The sequence below is a fragment of the Bombyx mandarina genome, chromosome A1 (genome assembly GCF_030267445.1).
Source record: "Bombyx mandarina strain Sakado chromosome A1, ASM3026744v2".
Lineage (NCBI taxonomy): Eukaryota > Metazoa > Arthropoda > Insecta > Lepidoptera > Bombycidae > Bombyx > Bombyx mandarina.
Window position 1 is genome coordinate 9,339,166 of NC_143234.1, and position 19,397 is coordinate 9,358,562.

Sequence of the window (19,397 nt, forward strand, 5' to 3'; positions counted from 1 at the left end):
GCTAAGTACACACTGCTTCTTCATAATACAATGCTGTATGTTTTCCAAAGGCACATCAATAATTTAATAACTAAAATATATTATTGAAAGGAGTCCTTTTAGGCAAGGTTCCGAAGATAATGGCAGCGTTCCCTCTTTGAATAGCTAAATAATAATGGTAATAATAATAGTTAAAAATATGTTTTTATTTGTCTGTTTGTTCGATAGAAAATTTTCATTGTCAATCACTATGTAATGCATCTTTTGACCTTGGAACAATTTGGTCTTGTGCATTGATGAGAGCACCCGCATACATGCTATAGTTATATAGATTGAGCAGTTAATTCAGTTTTATTATAACTGTGTGGTTCTACAACTGTTAAAACAAAAATGATTATAACTACTTAACACGTTGACAGCCATGTAGGTCACCAGTGCCCTACGCGGCGCACTGAAGTAATTATGTCGATTTCTCTCTTCGATCTTCTTACTAAGGTGCCAGAATTTCTAGTGGATTCTGGGAAAGATGAATCTGAAGATACTGACAGTTAATCTATTTATAAGTGACATAAAACTGTAACACACATTATCATACAAAAGAAGTTAGATAATCCAGGCGCTTAGTAACAGAAATCAATTGTATTCAGTCATTCAATCGTACAGTTAATGTATTAACGAGCTTATATTAAATTGATGCCTGCTTACTATAAAGTCAATGATTATCTAGATTAATCTAGAAGATTGCACAAAGTGGATGCAATAATTGTTACGTTATAATACATCTTGTGAAACCAAATATTTAAAACAAAAATCTAATATTAAAAAAAAAGACATGCCCGCTGAGTTTCTTGCCAGTTCTCCTCAGGACGGAGGCTAGTTTTTGTGTATTGGCGGTAGTTCTTTTTGACGTTCAACAAGTGTCTACCTTCATTTATGTTGAATAAAAAAATTGATTTGATTTGGTGATTGCGTGTGTTGTCCAGGGTGTACATGGTCCGCGTGGCGGGCGACGCGTCGCTGCGGGAACTGTCCCCGCTGCGCGCCGGACACTCCGCGCACCTCGACGCCTACGTCACCGACATCTTCTCCAAGTACGCTCCCCTCCCGCAGATCTCGCGGAGCTCAGCCTTAACCAATCGAATCTGACGAGCTTCATCACACCCGATTCGGGCTCCGTGTGGCAGGTATTAAGTGGTTACGGGAGCCCATAGACATCTAAAACGTAAATGCGCCGCCCACCTTGAGATATAAGTTCTAAGGTCTCAACTATAGTTACAACGGCTGTCCTACCCTTCGAACCAAAACGCATTACTGCTTCACGGCAGAAATAGGCAGGGCGGTGGTACTGTTACATACGCCCCTCAATATTAACGCAATCTATATATTAATACGTGAAGCAAAAACTTTATATCCCTTTTTACGAAAATTGCTCGGACGGAGGAGTATGAAATTTCCCACACTTATAGAGAATATAGAGAAGAAGTGCAAAATGCTAATATTTTTTTAAGTTAATGCATAAAAGATACATTAAATCAATAAGGAAAACATTACACACACTATATACCATGTATTTGACGCACACACGCATGCATACTATTTATTGTCAAACTTTTGTTCTTGACGTCTGTTGTCAAATTGAGATTAAATATTGTTTGTCTTTGTTAATATTTTTATAGTGTAGTAATTTGTGATTATAGAAGTAGGTATAAAATACAATCATAATAGTGTACAAACTTACAATTCCAATTAATTATAGTCGAATTTCGACTACTGCGGGACCACTAGTATAAATAATAACGCAGATTTAAGGCATTCCTGAAGGCATAGTGTTTGTATAAAGACGATTTATTGCTAAAGCGGAACAGAACAGAATTGGCTTGAGTTGCGGAATAACACATCATTTGTACTATTTCTTATATAAAATAAACTCAGTGTCAGTCACAGTTTCCTTTTTTTTAAAGAGCTCCGGAACCCATCTCGTAACAGTACCTACCGGTGCGGTTTTTACTGGTGGTAGGACCTCTTGTGAGTCCGTGCGGGTAGGTACCACCGCCCCGCCTATTTCTGCCGTGAAGCAGTAATGCGTTTCGGTTTGAAGAGTGGGGCAGCCGTTGTACTATACTGAGACCTTAGAACTTATATCTCAAGGTGAGTGACGCATTTACGTTGTGGATGTCTATGGGCTCCAGTAACCGCTTAACACCAGGTGGGCTGTGAGCTCGTCCACCCATCTAAGCAATAAAAAAAAAGGTTCTGTCACCAGCGTTATAATAATATAAAGGTTATGTTTATCCCACGTTGAATATCCGCGATGGTCCCGCCGGCCCGCGCCGCCCGGGTCAACTGTGTCCGTGTTCGACTCGACTGCGTTAGATCATCGTTTATATTGGCCCCAAATGACGTCACTTGTGATGAAGTTTCGTTTAAAAAATGTATGTGGAATTTCTAAAAATGAGTGCTATCTGAATATGTGATTTTGCATTTAATTTGCATAATTTGTATAGTAAATAAATTCGTGATTGCGTTAAAGTCTATTGTTGATTTTCTACAGCAAAAACTTCCCGCCGGACTCCGAGCTGGTGATGGGAGACGGGCGCTCGCACTACGACCCGGCGCGCGACCCCGCCCTCGCCGACGACAACTGCTCGCGCTGTCTCAAGGAACCCAAACGGTGAGACAACTTCACTAACTGTTTACTTAAACTTATTATTCGAGACGATCCCCTCGTCTCCTTTTTAATACGCTATTATTGTCAAGAAGACAGTTAATTAAACCAGATTTCTTTAATGCATGCTTATATTCTGGGGTCGCCCTTGAAACAAAACAAAAAGGGTGCATGTACTTGTGTACGCGCGTAAGAAGTTATACTTTATTTTTATTAAATTTGTTTCTTTTTTTTATTTAAATTTTAATCAATTTGAAAAAAAAAACAATTAAACAACATCCTCAAACACGCATATTGGACATCCCTTTTCTTGACATCGTATAAATTCCGTAATTCTCGGTACGGTTCGGAAAGTGCACCTGCCGCTATATTCAGACTCGCCAAGTTATGTCGGTCGTATTGTAATGTGCGATTTAGTGGGCGACTTTATTCTGTTAATTTTGTGTCACGGTGCGCGCACATCGTAAAATTTCACTCTCATCAATTTTTCATAACGCGCCTAAAGAAGTACAACTTCAATAAATATGTAAAATATAGATATATATTTGGATACGTTTGGAGCATACTTTTCCCCGTTGAACCGGTAATAATATATTTTGACTGGCTAGAGAATGAAAATTTCAAGATCGTGAAGGCTGTCGGTAAAGTCATGTGACAGTGATTATTTTGTACGGTGCACGATATAAACTTGATGCTTGCCTTACACCAAATGATTAACCTTGTCTTTTAATCTTCTTTTCTTGTTCTCGCCTTCGTCTTAACCTTTTTTAATACGCTTTTATTAGCTTCAGACGTATGTGTGTTTGTAACGGAATCTTTGAACATGATTTTGACTGACTTCAAAACGTCGGATTAACTCGAAATTTTGTATAATTAATAAGGAACGATGACAAATCAATATTTAAAAAAAAATGAAAAAATTGAAATTCAATTAAAAAACGAAAAATAAATAATTGAAAATAAATTTTAATAATTTTGAATCAAAAATAAGGTTAGAAAAAAAAAATTTACGTTAAAAAACGTTTTGATTGAATTTTCTATAAAAGCGTATTTTGTTATAATAGTTTTTTTAAACTATTATTTATTATCATCGCACCTCCCGCCATCGGAGCCGAGTTCATCCATATTATCTGGAACCACTGCGGTCATCCACTGTGCGTTTCCAAAGATCTTTTTTGCCACGTACCATCCGGTTTTGGAATGACTTCTCATCCACAATGTTTCCCGAGCGCTATGACATGTCCTTCTTCAAACGAGGCTTGCGGGGAGTACTTAACGGTAGGCAGCGGCTTGGCTCTGCCCCTGGCATTGCTGATGTCCATGAGCGACGGTGACCACTTACCATCAGTTGGACTGTATGCTCGTCTGCCTACAAAGGCAATAAAAAAAACTATAGTCCGCAAGAGGGCCTCACGACTCGCTCAGTCTCATCGTGTTGTGTCCCCGGCAGATACACGGAGGCCGCGCCCTCGCCCCCCACCACCACCACCGCCCCCACCACCACCACCGCCCCCACCACCAGCACCGCCACCACCGTCGACGAGTACATTGACGACGTGGACTACACCACCGACGAACCAGACTCCGCCGCGAGGAACGCACGACATCTCGACAGGTAAAACATTAGTACAGATACCGTAGTAGGGGAAAGCGTCGAGCTGGTTAAGGTCGACAGTCCCATATTATATCGTTGGAAAATTGGGATATATTATGTAGTTTTTTTTGTATATCCCTTAGCCATCGGATACAATAACAAGACAACCTTAACAGTATTTATACGTATAATCCGGTCATCCTTCTCTTCGAATCTGTCGTTTGCGACGAAGGGCTCGACGAGTGAATTAACCCTCAGACACAGTCCACTGAGTTTCTCACCAGATCTTCTCAGTGGGTCGCGTTTCCGATCCGGTGGTAGATTCTGCGAAGCACTGCTCTTGCTAGGGCCAGTGTTAGCAACGACGTCAGGCTTGAGCCCCGTGAGCTCAACTACTTATTAAGTTACGCTGACATAGCCTCTCAAGGCAATCAACTTGGTAGGAAAAAAAACGTATAATGAAAATCATCATTCAATCAATGTCCTGTGTAAGTTCATAATTTAGATTTAGAAACACTCATGAAATTTAATAAATCTAACATTTCAGTCATTCTTTATGCTTAGTTAAATTAATCACGACGCCTAATGTTACATGGTTATTGCCGTTAATTTGGCCCCAAATGACGTCATACTTAAAACTGCGCTCGGTAGGGCTGTGTTGCGTGGTAAATAAATAAAAAACATTTCTATTTCATTCAGTCCCTTATTGTTAATTGAAGTAATAAATTAATAATATAATATGCTTTGTACGTTTTTTTTTAAATCAGCCAAAGCCCGCTCGTGGAAAGTATTGAAGATAAGGAGAAGGAATGGACGCCCTTCGACAGACCTTTGGATCCCAACGCTGACTACACGCTCTACGTCGAACTCATACGTAAGTATTAATCACGGTAGGCAGCGGCTTGGCTCTGTCCCTGGCATTGCTGAAGTCCATGGGCGACGGTAACCACTCACCATCAGGTGGGCCGTATGCCCGTCTGCCTACAAAGGCAATAAAAAAAAAAAATCATATATATTTTTTATTGCTAAGGTAGGTAGACCACCTCGCGGTCCAATCAATGTCAAATTGTCAATATCATCGCCTCGGCTCGATTTTATAGCAGGCTTTATAGGCTACCCCGCCTTTCAAACTGAAACGCATTACTCCTTCAGGCAGAAACAGGCAGAGTACCTACCACCAGTATGATGATGATGCTAAGCCCAAATGTTTTTTCGAGTGTAAATTTATTACGTCCGTCTGGTGTAGTGGTAAGTGACATAGTCACTACACAAGGGGGTCGCGGGTTCGAATCCCGCCAAGGGAAGATATTTGTATGATAAATATAAATGTCTTTTCCAGGGTTATGGATATATATTAAATATATGTATGTATATAATAAAAATCTTATATTTATTTCCATCTGGTTACCTGTAACACAAGTTCTTTACGAACTTATAACGGGACCAGTTAAAAAAAAAATTTATAACAATAGTTCAAATAATTGTTGAGCATCTGTGAAAGTGCAGAAATATTGGAAAATAAAACCTAGTCGTTGACAAGGTCCATTGTAAAAGTTTCCGTAAATGATTACCATTTTACTGAGAGTTTATTTAATTCCATCACATTTCGTTCCGTTTAATTTCACTTGAATTTATTAAAGTGTGAACTTCATTTCATTTCGCCTCATATCGATTTTCATATTAATTGTAATAGAGAAGATAATATAAGAGTCGATTCTAAATCGAAAATTTAGCTTTCAGTTTTTGATACCTTCATCTTTCTTATACCTTTAAACGAGCAATTCTTGTATATATAATCTGAATCTCGGAAATGGCTCCAACGATTTTTATAAAAATTAATATACAGGAGATTTTGGGGGCGATAAATCGATCTAGCTACGATTTATTTTCAGAAAATGTTATTTTATTCGTGTTTTCAATAATCAACTTTATCGATATCAACTTAATGACTCTTCCCGACATCTATTGGCGAATAATAATACTATTTTTCATAATTGAGAGCAACTAACTGCTATAAAGACACAATAACACTAAAGCTATTTCAGCAGATGGCGTTGTTAATCCACCCGAAGCCACTTAAAAATGCCTAAACGATCTTGGAATATTTCATCATTTTATCAATATGTAATTCGTATTTAAATATAATTTCTAAAAAACACAATTTATCACAAAAAAAAATACGGTCATTGTCTAGTAAATAATTATGTCCCATTCTTCTTCTTCTTTTTAAGTATGGCAATTTAATTCTTGCGACGCCGTTGTTGCCATTGTCGATTTTAAAAAAAGAATTAAAAAAAATGTTATAAAGCCAAATGCTATGGAGTTGATTAATTGAGAGGGTGTGTCTGTTGTGTCGGCAGCGGGCGTGCCGCACGAGGAGCCGCTGTACAGCGTGTTCCTGAACCTGCTGCGCGCCGCCGCGCCCCCCGCGCCCCCCTCCACGCTCTCGCCGCTCGAGCTCATCCTGCAGGTCCGCACCGCATGCACTAGGGATGTTCGATATTAGAAAAAACATCGATGTTAACTTCGATTTAAAAGTATCGATGTAAGATAAACATCGATAGCAAAACATCGATTTCTAAAAACATCGATATCTTTGCTAGGAAATAAAGCTGTCTATTTTATTTATTACTAGCGGTCCGCCCCGGCTTCGCTCGGGTCTTGAACAAAATTAATAATTATAATTTTAATGAACTTTTATTTTCATTTAAATATTATTTGTTTTTATCTATTTTTTCATCATTTTTGTATTATTATTTTTCTAATTTTCGTAACAATATTGGAGTTTTAGTAAGGATCCCTAATTTTAAAGAAAAAAGTATTATATAGCCTATGTCACTCGGGGATAGTGTAGTTTCCAAACAGTGAAAGAATTTTTCAAATCGGTTCAGTAGTTTCGGAGCCTATTCAATACAAACAAACAAACAAATCTTTCCTCTTTATAATATTAGTATAGATACGTGTTTATTAATTAAAACTACGTTTTACGGATTATAAGCGGGCGTTTAATCACATCACACACATCACACTTCACAATTAAAATTTTCTTAATTTCACACACATTTATGTAGTACGGCGTACTTTGATTACGGTAATCAGTGTCATCTGGTTTAAAATAGTTGTACTACTTAGGGACTCACTAGCTAGAAAGTACATCCACCGCTAGATGGCTCTAAAAGATATATAGGCGTTTCGATAATTCGATATTTTATTCTCATAACATCGATGTGCCGATGTTATTTATTTATTTGGGAAAGAAACAGTACAATACAAACAAATAATATTTTAAAAAATATAACTAAAACAATAACCAAATATGTTTCCACAATCAAAATCACATATAAGTAGAAAGTGAACAGAGAAGAAAAATTTAGAAATTTAAATTACAAAAAAAACAAAAGCAACACAATACGCACATATTACTTTGTACATCAACTTACACTATAAAACTATTATACTCATCGGACTAAATCACCTTATAAATTTTTAAAATAGCTTTTCTATATGCTACAAGTGACAAGCAAAATATGTCAGCATTAGAGAACTTAGCGAAACCAAAACATCTATGAGTATCGATCATCCCTAGCGTGCAGTGGCGCGTCCCTAGGGTCGGTAAGTGAGCTGATAGTGTGCGCGCGCAGGTGACGTGCGGCGTGGCGGCCGCGTTGCTGCTGGCCATGGTCGCGTTCTGCGTGCTGCAAGCGCACCGCTTCAGGAAGCCGCCGCACGCGCACCTCGAAATGAACCCTATACAGTCGGCGTTAAGGTACACTGTTCATGCGAACATTGCTGTATGAAACAATATTAAAACTACTTATCTTTAATATTCTTTGGTACATTAAAAAATGTTTGCACTATTTAACTTCTACTTTCCATCGGATGACAATTGTTCGTCTAGTGCTAGCGTACGCTCTGGGTCGCTAGCCATGTCGGTGCCTACAGTCGGTGAGATAAAAACCGCCACTTACTTTGAGGCATGAGGTCAACGTCTTAATGATATGGCCATTTATTCAAAGCCATTTATAATGCGGTTCTTGTATAGTTTTTATGGGTTCAGATACCAAGGTACAGGTTTAACACTGAATCGTTCGAATAAGATTTAATAAAAAATCATGCGGGTACCACGCACACTGTCGTGCTCTGTGCAGCTGCATGGGGCTGGGCGGGCGCGGCGCGGGCGTGCGGGCGCGGGCGGCGCCGGTGCCCAGCGAGCAGCTCGCCGCCGCCTACCTGCAGCGCCAGCTCGACTCCGACTACGGCTTCCAGAACGAGTTCGAGGTAACGTCGCCGGGCGTCGACCCCGCGCGCACTTCGCCGTACATTGCGGGCTCACTACATGCCTCGTGTTGTGCGCAGTCCCTGCAGTCGGAGTGCCACGCGGACCGCACCACGCACGCGTCGGAGGCCCGCGAGAACCAGCACAAGAACCGCTACCCCGACATCAAGGCCTACGACCAGACCAGGGTCAAGCTCTCGCAGATCGACAGCATCACCGGCTCCGACTACATCAACGCCAACTACGTCATGGGGTACCAGGTCAGTCGCGTCCGAACCCGCGTTAGTGCGATTTTTTTTTCCTACCTAAGCTGAGAGTCTTGAGAGGGTATTTCAGCGTAACCTTAACTAGTACGTAAGCTCACGAGGCTCAAACCTGACGACGATGCTAACACGAACCCTAGAAGAGCCGTGCTTCGCAGAATCTACCACCGGATCGGAAACGCGACACACTGAGAAGATCCGGCGAGAAACTCAGTGAGCTGTGTCTGGGTTAATTCGCTCTTCGAGCCCTTCGTCGCAAGCGACAGGTTCGACGAGAATAATGACCCTAGTGCGAGCGCTGACCAGCTCTTCATACGAACGTGTCGAAGCTGCCATTTAACTATGAAGATTGCTATCGCATTATCAACTAACGTTTGCTGAAATTATTTTCCCCCTTCCCAATGAGTGCCCCGTGCTGCCCGGTGAACCCGCAGAGGTCCCTGGGCCACCAACGATCCCTTCACTCAATAATAAAACATTACCCACGTTGAAATATAGATTAGTGCGCATGCAATGTCGGATTGTTTTAGTGAATTTCTAAAACTGCATATGTTTTTTCATTAGCTGTGTGGTCTCATATACTCGGTACGTTTCGATGCATATCTTAAAAAAAATTGAGCACCAAATTTTTCAGACTGTATCCATTTTCATACTGTTGAAGCTACTGGTAAAGTTACTGGTTTACTGCGAAACCAGATTAAAAATCTTAAAAAGAAGTGGGTTGGCCAGAGATCCGGTGAATGCGTTGAATTTTGTAAAATTCTACACTTAGATTCGATTTTATATCATGTTTTTTCACACACACAAATCAAAAATGTTCAAGCCAACGAACTCTCCGACCATTAGTAGCTTCGCCCTGAACGCCTGGTCTGTATTGCGTGCAGCTTTGTCAGAATTATTATTGGAAGAGCAACGTTAGCCTCTGGCCCAATAGCCCGAACCCTCCCAACCCCCTCGAGATCAGAACTCGGCAGAATAAAGAGACTTGCACGACCCACCCCACGACATGTCATGTGCACCAATCTAATGTATTGTTTGTTTCTCTACGCCTCCAAAGGACCCTACGAATCCCAATCAACAGGTAATCATCTATACTAATATTATAAAGAGGAAAGATTTGTTTGTTTGTTTGTTTCGAATAGGCTCCGAAACTACTGGACCGATTTGAAAAATTCTTTTTACATTAGAAGCCGACATTGTCCCTGATGAACATAGGCTACTTTTTAAAAAAAAAAATTATTTTATTTTTTTGGTTTCTTGTGTGTTTTAATGTTTCCGAAGCGAAGCGAGGGCGGGTCGCTAGTTACTTGATAAAGCACGAGCCTTAACGTCGGATGTCCACACGAGTTAAAATAAACCATTTGAATTTTTGTAGTCCTTGTGATACCTTAGTTGCTTTTCATAGTTCGCTTAATACATGCATCGTGGAGATTCGACTTTAAGCCTCTGATAATAAAATAAGAAATGTAATATGTACATAACTTCATGGACACAATTGAGCTTTATCGATTACAAAATAAAGTATAAAATGAAAGTTTTTGCTTGTCCGAACGAAGCTAACATTCAGCCGCATTCTTTTTTTTTGCATTGATGGGCGGATGAGCTCACAGCCCACCTGGTGTTAAGTGGTTACTGGAGCCCATAGACATCTACAACGCAAATGTGCCACCCGCCTTGAGATATAAGTTCTGAGGTCTCAGTATAGTTACAACGGCTGCCCCACCCTTCAAACCGAAACGCATTACCGCTTCACGGCAGAAATAGGCAGGGTGGCGGTACCTACCAGCGCGGAATTACATGAGGTCCTACCACCATTAAGCCTTCGAATTAAATGCTTTCAACTTTACAATCAGGACCGTAAGAAGTTCATCTGCGCTCAAGGACCGACGGACGCCACCGTCAACGACTTCTGGCGCATGGTGTGGGAGCAGCGCATCGAGCTCATCGTCATGCTCACCAACCTCGAGGAGTACTCCAAGGTCAAGTGCTCCAAGTACTGGCCGGACGATGTGCGCGGCGTCAAGGCCTTCGGGAGCATCGCCGTGACCCACGTCGCCGAGAAGCGGTGAGGCATAGGGCTCCCCGGGCGCCGCCCCCGCCCCGACACACTGCTAACGCGACTCCGCTGTCCCCAGGTACTCGGACTACATCGTCAGGGAGCTGAGGATCACGAAGCAGCAGCCCTCCGAGGGGCAGCCCATCATCGAGAACAACGGCGTCGCCAAGAGAAACGGCGGTGAGCGCTGCCATAACAATAATTGGGTCACAACAGCTTTAGCTGAAGAAGACATGGATGGAATGTGTGAATGATGATATGAGAGAGAGAGGAGTGAGGGTTGAGATGACGGTTGATAGAAGAGAATGGAAGAGAAGAATTAGCTGTGCCGACTCCAGTTAGTGCAGCGGTCGGGGAAGTTTTTTTAATTATTACCCCAAAATATTTTTGGCGAAGAACAAAAAAAAACGAAATCGCTTCTTTTTAGCATCTTTCATATTATAGCCTCCATGATAATTTCGAAAAGAAAACAATAACTAAAAATTTAACGATTCCAAAGAAGTTTCACTTCAATATATACTTTTTACTCACAAAAGTTTCGTTTTTACGCCCCACAATTCCATTTTACCCTATTTGGGGTAATTTACCCCGGTTCCCCGACCGCTGACCTAGTGGGATAAGGTGGAGACAAAGAAGAACAGCTTTAAGCCATAAACATCAATAGCACACTTCTGGAGTGAGACAACCGGCTAATTCCGGTCTCGTAGAGCACCGTCCCTGTCGCACGTAGTGTGTACCCGGGCGCTGGGCTCGTGGAACCCTCCATCACGCATTCAATTCCCCGACAGATATAAAGGAGCCGCAGGAGTGGAGCGAGGAGGGCGAGGCCCGCGTCGTCCGACAGTATCACTTCCTGATGTGGAAGGACTTCGGGGCGCCCGAGTATCCACAGTCGATCCTTAAGTTCATCAAGGTAAGGGTTATAATTGATCATCTCACAAAAACGACACTTTGACAGCTGTCAGATTTACATAATATAGTCTAGTCCAGAGGTCGGCAACCTTTTGAGTCGCAAGAGCCAAAAATTACAATTTACAAAATTTCAAAGTTTTTAAAGAGCCACAAAAAAAATTCTTGCCAACAATAAATAGGAGGTACTTGCCTAAAAAAATTTTTTTATAAAAAAAAATTATTTAGTTATTCATAAGAAAAATATCTAATTATTATTTTATAAGTAGTGTTTTTTACAATAAATTAGATAATATATGTGGTATTATTAGATAATCACTTATTATTTAAATAAACAATGAAAACAATTAAACATTTACTTACAACAATGGGCTGAGAGATAGAAATGGTGCCCAATCCTCAGTAGTCGATTCAGATTAATATATTTTTTTTTTTATAAAGTAAATAATATTTGCGTATGGAACTAAAGAGCCGCAGGTTGCCGACCCCCGGTCTAGTCTAGTCCAGTTACAACAGCTGCTCCACTCTTCAAACTTAAACGCATTACTGCGTCACGGCAGAAATAAGCGGGGTGGTGGTACCTACCAAGAGGTCCTACCACCGGTATCTTTCTGCATTATTTTTATTCTATACTAGCGTCCGGCTCCGCTCGGGTCTTTAACAAAAATTTCAACGATATTTGCTGTTGTCTTATTTTTTAAAATAAAAGAACGCTTATTGCGGCTTAACTATAATAGTTAGACATATGCTGTCGCGACACTTTTTGTAAATAATAATGTGTTCTACAACGCCGTAGTACATTATTTTATTCTATCATCAATAGTTTTCGCAGAGCATGCGATGTAAAGAATATTTTAGGTAATTTTTTACACCTTGGGTTACATTATTGGAGTTTTAGTAAGGATCCCAAATTTTTTTCAAAAAAGATTATAGCCTATGTCACTCGGGAATAGTACACTAAGCTACAGCTTCCGAACAGTGAAAGAATTTTTCAAATCGGTTCAGTAGTTTCGGATTCAATACAAACAAATGTTTCCTCTTTATAATATTAGTATAGATGTTATAATGAGCACGCATATTGCGGGCGCGCGCGTGTTGCAGCGCGTGAACGAGGCGTGGGCGGCGGGCGCGGCGGGCGGCGCGGCGGCGGTGCACTGCTCAGCGGGCGTGGGGCGCACGGGCACGCTGGTGGCGCTGGACGTGCTGCTGGACGAGCTGCGGGAGCGCCGCGCCGTGTCCGTGCTGCCCACCGTCGCCGACCTGCGCCGCCAGAGGAACTTCCTCGTGCAGTCGCTGGTCAGTGACGCTCCGACGAGTAAATGAACCCACAGACACAGCCCACTGAGTTTCTCGCCGGATCTTCTCAGGGTCGCGTTTCCGATCCGGTGGTAGATTCTGCGAAGCACGGCTCTTGCTAGGGTTCGTGTTAGCAACGTCATCAGATTTGAGCCCTGTGAGCTCATCTACTAGTTAAGGTTACGCTGAAACAGCCTCTCAAGGCTCTCAGATTAGGTAGGAACAAAAAAAAAGGTCAGTAACACAACAACACCCTCTGGAACAGAACCCTATTTAGTTTAAGCGACATTTTTGCAACTGGTGGTAGGACCTCTTGTGAGTCCGCGGGGGTAGGTACCACCGCCCCGCCTATTTAAGTCGTGAAGCAGTAAAGCGTTTAGGTTTTAAGCTAATACTGGAGATCCTAGAACTTATATCCCAAAGTGGGTGGCGCATTTACGTTGTAGATGTCTATGGGTTCCAGTAACCATTTAACACCAGGTGAGCTGTGAGCTCGTCCATCCATTTAAGCAATAGGTAGGCAGCGGCTTGGCTCTGCCCCTGGCATTGCTGAAGTCCATGAGCGACGGTAACCACTCACCATCAGGTGGACTGTATGCTCTTCTGCCTACAAGGGCAATAAAAAAATATATATCCCTTCACCGTGGATGTCAATCGTGAACATTTGTCGAGTACGTATATCATTAGAGAAATCGCATGCGCGTGCACAGAAGCAGTACATATTCGTGTACCGCGCGCTGGTAGAGTACGCGCACTACGGCGACACGGAGCTTCCGGCCGCGCAGCTGCGGGCCGCTGTGGACCGTCTGCGGAGCACCCCCGATGGCGCCGACCGCAGCCTCATGGAGGTCGAGTTCGAGGTAACGCGCTTCAAGCGTTGTTGTTGTTCATCAACACGTTTATATATTATACATGTACAGAAAAACACGTGTGGCACTCGAGGACTGCCGCGGTAATTGCATAGCATTTTTTATCAACTTATGCAATTATAATTAGACAATAATAATTTAATATTAAAACAATAATAAGACCACGCTGTATTTATAAACATTAACAAAAGCAAAACATTAACTGTCTCCTTCACACTCATAAGCTAGACCGCGCGAGAGAGAGATGGGCAGACTTTTCATGATGCGCATGCAGTGCGACGTCACGCCGCGCGCTTATTCACAAACACTACACAAGCGCAACGTGTGAATGTGTTGAACGCGAGCCACATGGTAGGCGGAGTGGGGAGGTGCTAGGTTTTATTTTCGTTACGGAATTTTTTGATTCGGTCGCCACGATAATAGGTATTAAAACTTCTTTTATGTAATTTTTATATAAAACCTTTTGTTTTTTTTTTAATAAAGTTTTCATATATAGATTGGCTGAACTCTCTGTCATGGAGAAAAAAGACAAGTTTTATTTAATTCAAGAATACTGTGTAAAATAATTTGTGGAATACAAAGGCTTTAAATGTTGTTTCCTTAATATTGTACAGAAAACGCAATTAAATCTTTTATTATTTATTATTTAACCAATTTTAAAATATTTCATATCATTATATACATATATATATACTACTATGTACTAACTTCTAATTAAAGTTGATCAGTTCAATGTACATGTAGAAATGGTCATCTCTCATTTATAACAAGTAAGAATCTTCAGCGTGTTCATTGCGGCTTAAAAAATATAAACGACTAGCTGTACCCGTCCGCTTCGCAGGACATTTAAGATTAACATTATTATTTCTCACCCCCACAAAGATTCTCATCATTAACGCCCCCGCAACTGGTGCAGGGAGTCCAACACTCGTATAAACATTAGCCTATCCATTAGGTTCATGTATTTTCTACATGGATACCAAGTTTCAAGTCAATCGGATGCACGGTTCAGTAGTTATAACGGAACATCCGTAAAAACCGCTATAGATTTATATATCTATATATTAATACGTGAAGCAAAAACTTTGTATTCCTTTTTTCGAAAATTGTGCGGACAGAGGATGTATGAAAATTTTCACACTTATAGAGAACATAGAGAAGAAGTGCACAATGCTAATACTTTTTTTTAAATAATGCATAAAAGATACGTTAAATCAATAAAGGAAACATTACACACACACTACCATGTATTTGACGCACACACGCATGCATACTATTTATTTATTGTCAATTTTTTGTTTATTATTAATTATATTCATTATAGTCGAATTTCGACTACCGGGAGAGCACTAGTTAGTATAGATGAAATGTATATTATTAGTTAGTATAGATGAATGATAGTATAGAACTTCTAATAAAAAAAAACTTCTAATTAAAGTTGATCAATTCAATGTACATGTAGAAATGGTCATCTTTAATTTATAACAAGCAAGAATGTTCAATTTGCTCGGCGTAGTTTAAAATGTATAAACGATGCTCCGACAGAAAGTCCTTAAGGGTCCGGTGGAGGAGCCCCCCCGGCCGTGCGCGGGCGGCGCCGAGGAGCTGCGCTGCAAGAACCGCAGCCAGGAGCACCTGCCCTACACCAGGAACCAGGTCATCCTGGCGCCGCTGCCCGGCCGGGACTACTCCACATACATCAACGCTTCCTTCATCGAAGGTACGTCGCGGTCCGGCACGGGGTTGGGCCCACGGACTAGCTCAGGGAGGCCTGGGCACTGGAAGCTTCTGATTAACGGTGACCAGGCTTGTTGTCAAAACAACTATTTTAAATTTAAAAATACACTAGCAGACCCGGCCACACGTTGCTGTGGCTAAGGTTTTTGTTTCTATATAACACGCGGCGAGCTATGCTAATACCAAAAATTGACAAAGTAAGAACAATTGGATTTCACTGTATTGCGTTTACTACGAAATAAATTTCACTTATACATTACCCTCAGCAACACGTGGTGTTTATACCATTAAATTGTAGCTTATGTGAAACGTTGGTATTTTTAACACAGCGCCATCTAGGAGATATTAATGTCAGACAGTATTACTATTGTCTGTGACAACTGATTTAAGGCGCCATCAGCTGTTTTAGACTTATGAAACTTACAATTAATAACAAAATTCAACATAACAAATCATTTTATTGTTAATTAATAAATATTTCGACCATTAATCGAAATAAAAACCAGCCTATCTTTCAAGTTGGATCATATTGCACACGGTGTGCAAATTTAATTTAAAATCGGTTAAGTAGTTTAGGAGTCCATCGCGGACAAACAACGTGACACGTGATTTATATATATTAAGATTTTAATTATTAACCATCGGTTACACTTGCAGGTCATAGATTTTGCAAAAGATTGACATTAATATAAGAATGTATTTATTGTTTAATTGTGTTATTTTCCAGCATACGACAACTGGGAGGGCTTCATCATAACCCAGGACCCGCTGCCCAACACCATCGCGGACTTCTGGAGGATGGTCTCCGAGCACAACGTGTCCACCATAGTCATGCTGAGCGAGGTGCGTGCGACACTCAATTAAACAGCTGCATAATATTTTCAGCTTTATCTGCTGCCTCAATCTGCTACCTAATCTTCAGCTACTTCGGTCACATTGCCGGCCGACAGCCGGGTAACTTAGACAATTGGTTGTGAAGGGCAATGTGGTTTGATCAAATCACCAATCTGACCGGGGTGCCAGTCGCAGCTGACTTACAAGAAGCTGAGGACAGGACGAAGTGGAAACAAACGAGACAAGCCACAGTCAAGTTTCAAGAACACGAGCTTTAGTAATGAAGAAAGTGACGAAGAAGACCTGCTGTCCAAAGGCGCAGGGCCACTCGTTCGGAAGGGTTTTTTTTTATTGCTTAGATGGGTGGACGAGCTCACAGCCCACCTGGGGTTAAGTGGTTACTGGAGCCCATAGGCATCTACAACGTAAATGCGCCACCCACCTTGAGATATAAGTTCTAAGGTCTCAAGTATAGATAGAAGTATAAGGGAGGAGTTCTGTTTACTTTTTCAGTCCAATTTAATTTTATAGTATGGACAAGCGCGTGCATTATACTGCATACGGATACCTTTTATATTGAAGTTATTCATTTTTGAGTTAGTTCGTGTACTGTCGTCAGCGAGGCGTCGCGTACTCGCATAAGTTGTTATCGCTATCACATTAGAACGTTGTTTTTTTTCCTACCTATGCTGATAGCTTTGAGAGGCTATTTCAGCTTCGCTCCAACACGTAGGTGTTAACGTACGTTTAGGTTTGAGCCGGAGTGTTGCTCCAACGGCTGCCCCACCCTTCAAACCGAAACGTATCACGGCAGAAACAGGCAGGGTGGTGGTACCTACCCGCGCGGACTCAGGTCCTACCAGCAGTAAGACACTACATTGAGGGTCCGTTGTCGGCAGCTGGGCGAGGGCAAGTGCCCGCGGTACTGGGAGGACGGCGCGGCGCAGTACGAGCAGCTGACCGTCCAGTACGAGGACAGCGAGTCGCTGCCCTACTACACGCGCAGGCAGTTCCGCCTCATCAGCAATAAGGTAACACACACTGTACACTGTACCACCAGTAAACGAGTTACGAGTCACTGTGACTACTAAATAAAAAGTTTTCATTCAATAATTTTTAAATAATGAATTAATAATAATTGAGCGCTAGGTACTGGCTTGGCTCTGCCCCTGGCATTGCTGAAGTCCACGGGCGACGGTAAACACTCACCATCAGGTGGGCCGTGTGCCTACAAGAGTAATAAAAAAAAAAATACTAACTTTTTTTCATTGGATTTTCTATAGTAGCGTTTTTTTAAACTATTATTTATTTTAATTTATTTTAGCTTAAGTAGCATTCAATTATTCATTAATGTACCGCAAATACAAATTTACTAAGTGAAGAAAAAAATAAGACGCTCAAATGAATTTGTTGTTTTGACTGAGGTAAATAAATAACGGATCTACTAATTGTTTAAAATATTGAATTGTATCCGATCCTTGATAAGTACCTATGCCAAATTTCGCGTTAATTCTACGTTTTGAAGGGGATCAAAATGACAGTGAAAGATTCCGTACTAACACACATAGCAGTAGTAGCAGTAACGAGTCTGCGGGTCCGCAGGGCGGCGGCGCGGAGAGCGTGCGGCAGCTGCAGTACGTGGGCTGGCCGACGGCGCCCGGCGCGGTGCCCGAGGTCACGCGCGGCGTCGCCGACCTGGCCGACCTCGCCGCTCCCGCGCGCCCGCACCGCCTGCTCGTGCACTGCCAGTACGTACCCGCACGCACGCACGCACGCACCCGCCTCTCTATGGATACGACTTCACTCTTCCTAGGGCCCCGAAACTGCGATACTTTAAGATAAATGCTTTTTTGTATGGAAGCTAGCGACATCTTGTAGCGGATGCCCCTAAGCTTATATGTTGAAAAGTTAGGGCATTTAATTATTATACAACTAAAGACATAAAATGAGAAATTAATAAATCATACAAGTCTTTATTTGTTAAATAGACAAATTGATAAAATCTTATCAATTTGTGGTTTCTGAAAATTTACAAAATCCTTCATCAAAAATAAAATATAGGATAGGTAATGTGTTACTGCCATCTACAGGAGCAATGGGAAACTAATTTATGTGTATTGTCTATGACTCTTCCTAAATTAGGCAATGAATGTGTGTCGATTCCACTCTGCCGAAGCACGCCACCCGAAGTAAGCTGATGTTTGACGAGTAGTTGCGGCTCGCGTCCACTAGATGTCGCGCTTACATGCACATGTATATAGAGTAGTGAGTAGTGACCGCGACTGCCCGCCTTGCAGGACGGGGTGCGAGCGCTCGCCGCTGTTCGTGGCGCTGTGCGTGCTGACGGCGCAGCTGCGTGCGGAGCGGCGCGTGGACGTGTGCGGCGCCGTGCGCAAGCTGCGGGCGCAACGGGCCAGGACCATCGACACCTTCGTCAGTACAAACAACTACACAACACTTTCATATTTATTATTATGTATTTATTTATTCATTGTTAACATAGAAGTAGAAACACAATCATAATTTGCATTTGTGCTTGAACTGGTAGACAGCGGCTTGGCTCTGCCCCTGTCATTACTGACGTCCATGAGCGACGGTGACCACTTACCATCAGGTGGGCTATACAGCCCGTCTGCCTAAAAAGGCAATAAAAAACTAACTAATAAAACCTGTATGACTTTTTAGTGGGAATGCGAGGAGTAATTTCACTCCATAATATCATTTTTCATAAAAATAACAATATAAATTAAAATAAGGCTTTGCCTAAAGGTCTTAGTTACCAGGTTATAAAATCCCTTATAAAAATTAAAACCTGTATCTCAAGCAGCAGTGCTCCTCGTACAAAGAATACATAAGCTATACTTCAATTACACAAAAATAGACAATTATGTTAACGAATCAACGTCACGTGATACATTG

The 19,397-nt window shown here is 41.6% G+C and overlaps 1 protein-coding gene and 1 long non-coding RNA gene across 3 annotated transcripts in view; both read left to right on the forward strand.

Annotated features, from left to right (window-relative positions):
• LOC149499508 (uncharacterized) overlaps positions 1-19,397 on the forward strand; it is a 178,618-nt gene that overhangs the window by 144,248 nt on the left and 14,973 nt on the right. The window lies entirely within an intron of this gene.
• The window catches only part of Ptp69D (Protein tyrosine phosphatase 69D), a 54,066-nt gene that overhangs the window by 27,311 nt on the left and 7,358 nt on the right, over positions 1-19,397 (forward strand). Inside the window, exons 9-27 of one of the 2 annotated variants that reach the window (XM_089739558.1) lie at positions 963-1,070; positions 2,531-2,650; positions 4,095-4,259; positions 5,006-5,112; positions 6,599-6,708; positions 7,880-8,004; positions 8,387-8,516; positions 8,595-8,774; positions 9,835-9,858; positions 10,631-10,842; positions 10,913-11,013; positions 11,622-11,746; positions 12,844-13,038; positions 13,749-13,898; positions 15,453-15,627; positions 16,372-16,487; positions 17,378-17,509; positions 18,081-18,226; positions 18,776-18,911. In XM_089739558.1, coding sequence (XP_089595684.1) covers positions 963-1,070; positions 2,531-2,650; positions 4,095-4,259; positions 5,006-5,112; positions 6,599-6,708; positions 7,880-8,004; positions 8,387-8,516; positions 8,595-8,774; positions 9,835-9,858; positions 10,631-10,842; positions 10,913-11,013; positions 11,622-11,746; positions 12,844-13,038; positions 13,749-13,898; positions 15,453-15,627; positions 16,372-16,487; positions 17,378-17,509; positions 18,081-18,226; positions 18,776-18,911 — 2,557 coding nt within the window. The remainder of the gene's footprint in view (positions 1-962; positions 1,071-2,530; positions 2,651-4,094; positions 4,260-5,005; positions 5,113-6,598; positions 6,709-7,879; positions 8,005-8,386; positions 8,517-8,594; positions 8,775-9,834; positions 9,859-10,630; positions 10,843-10,912; positions 11,014-11,621; positions 11,747-12,843; positions 13,039-13,748; positions 13,899-15,452; positions 15,628-16,371; positions 16,488-17,377; positions 17,510-18,080; positions 18,227-18,775; positions 18,912-19,397) is intronic. The other variant, XM_089739559.1, reaches the window with a different exon arrangement.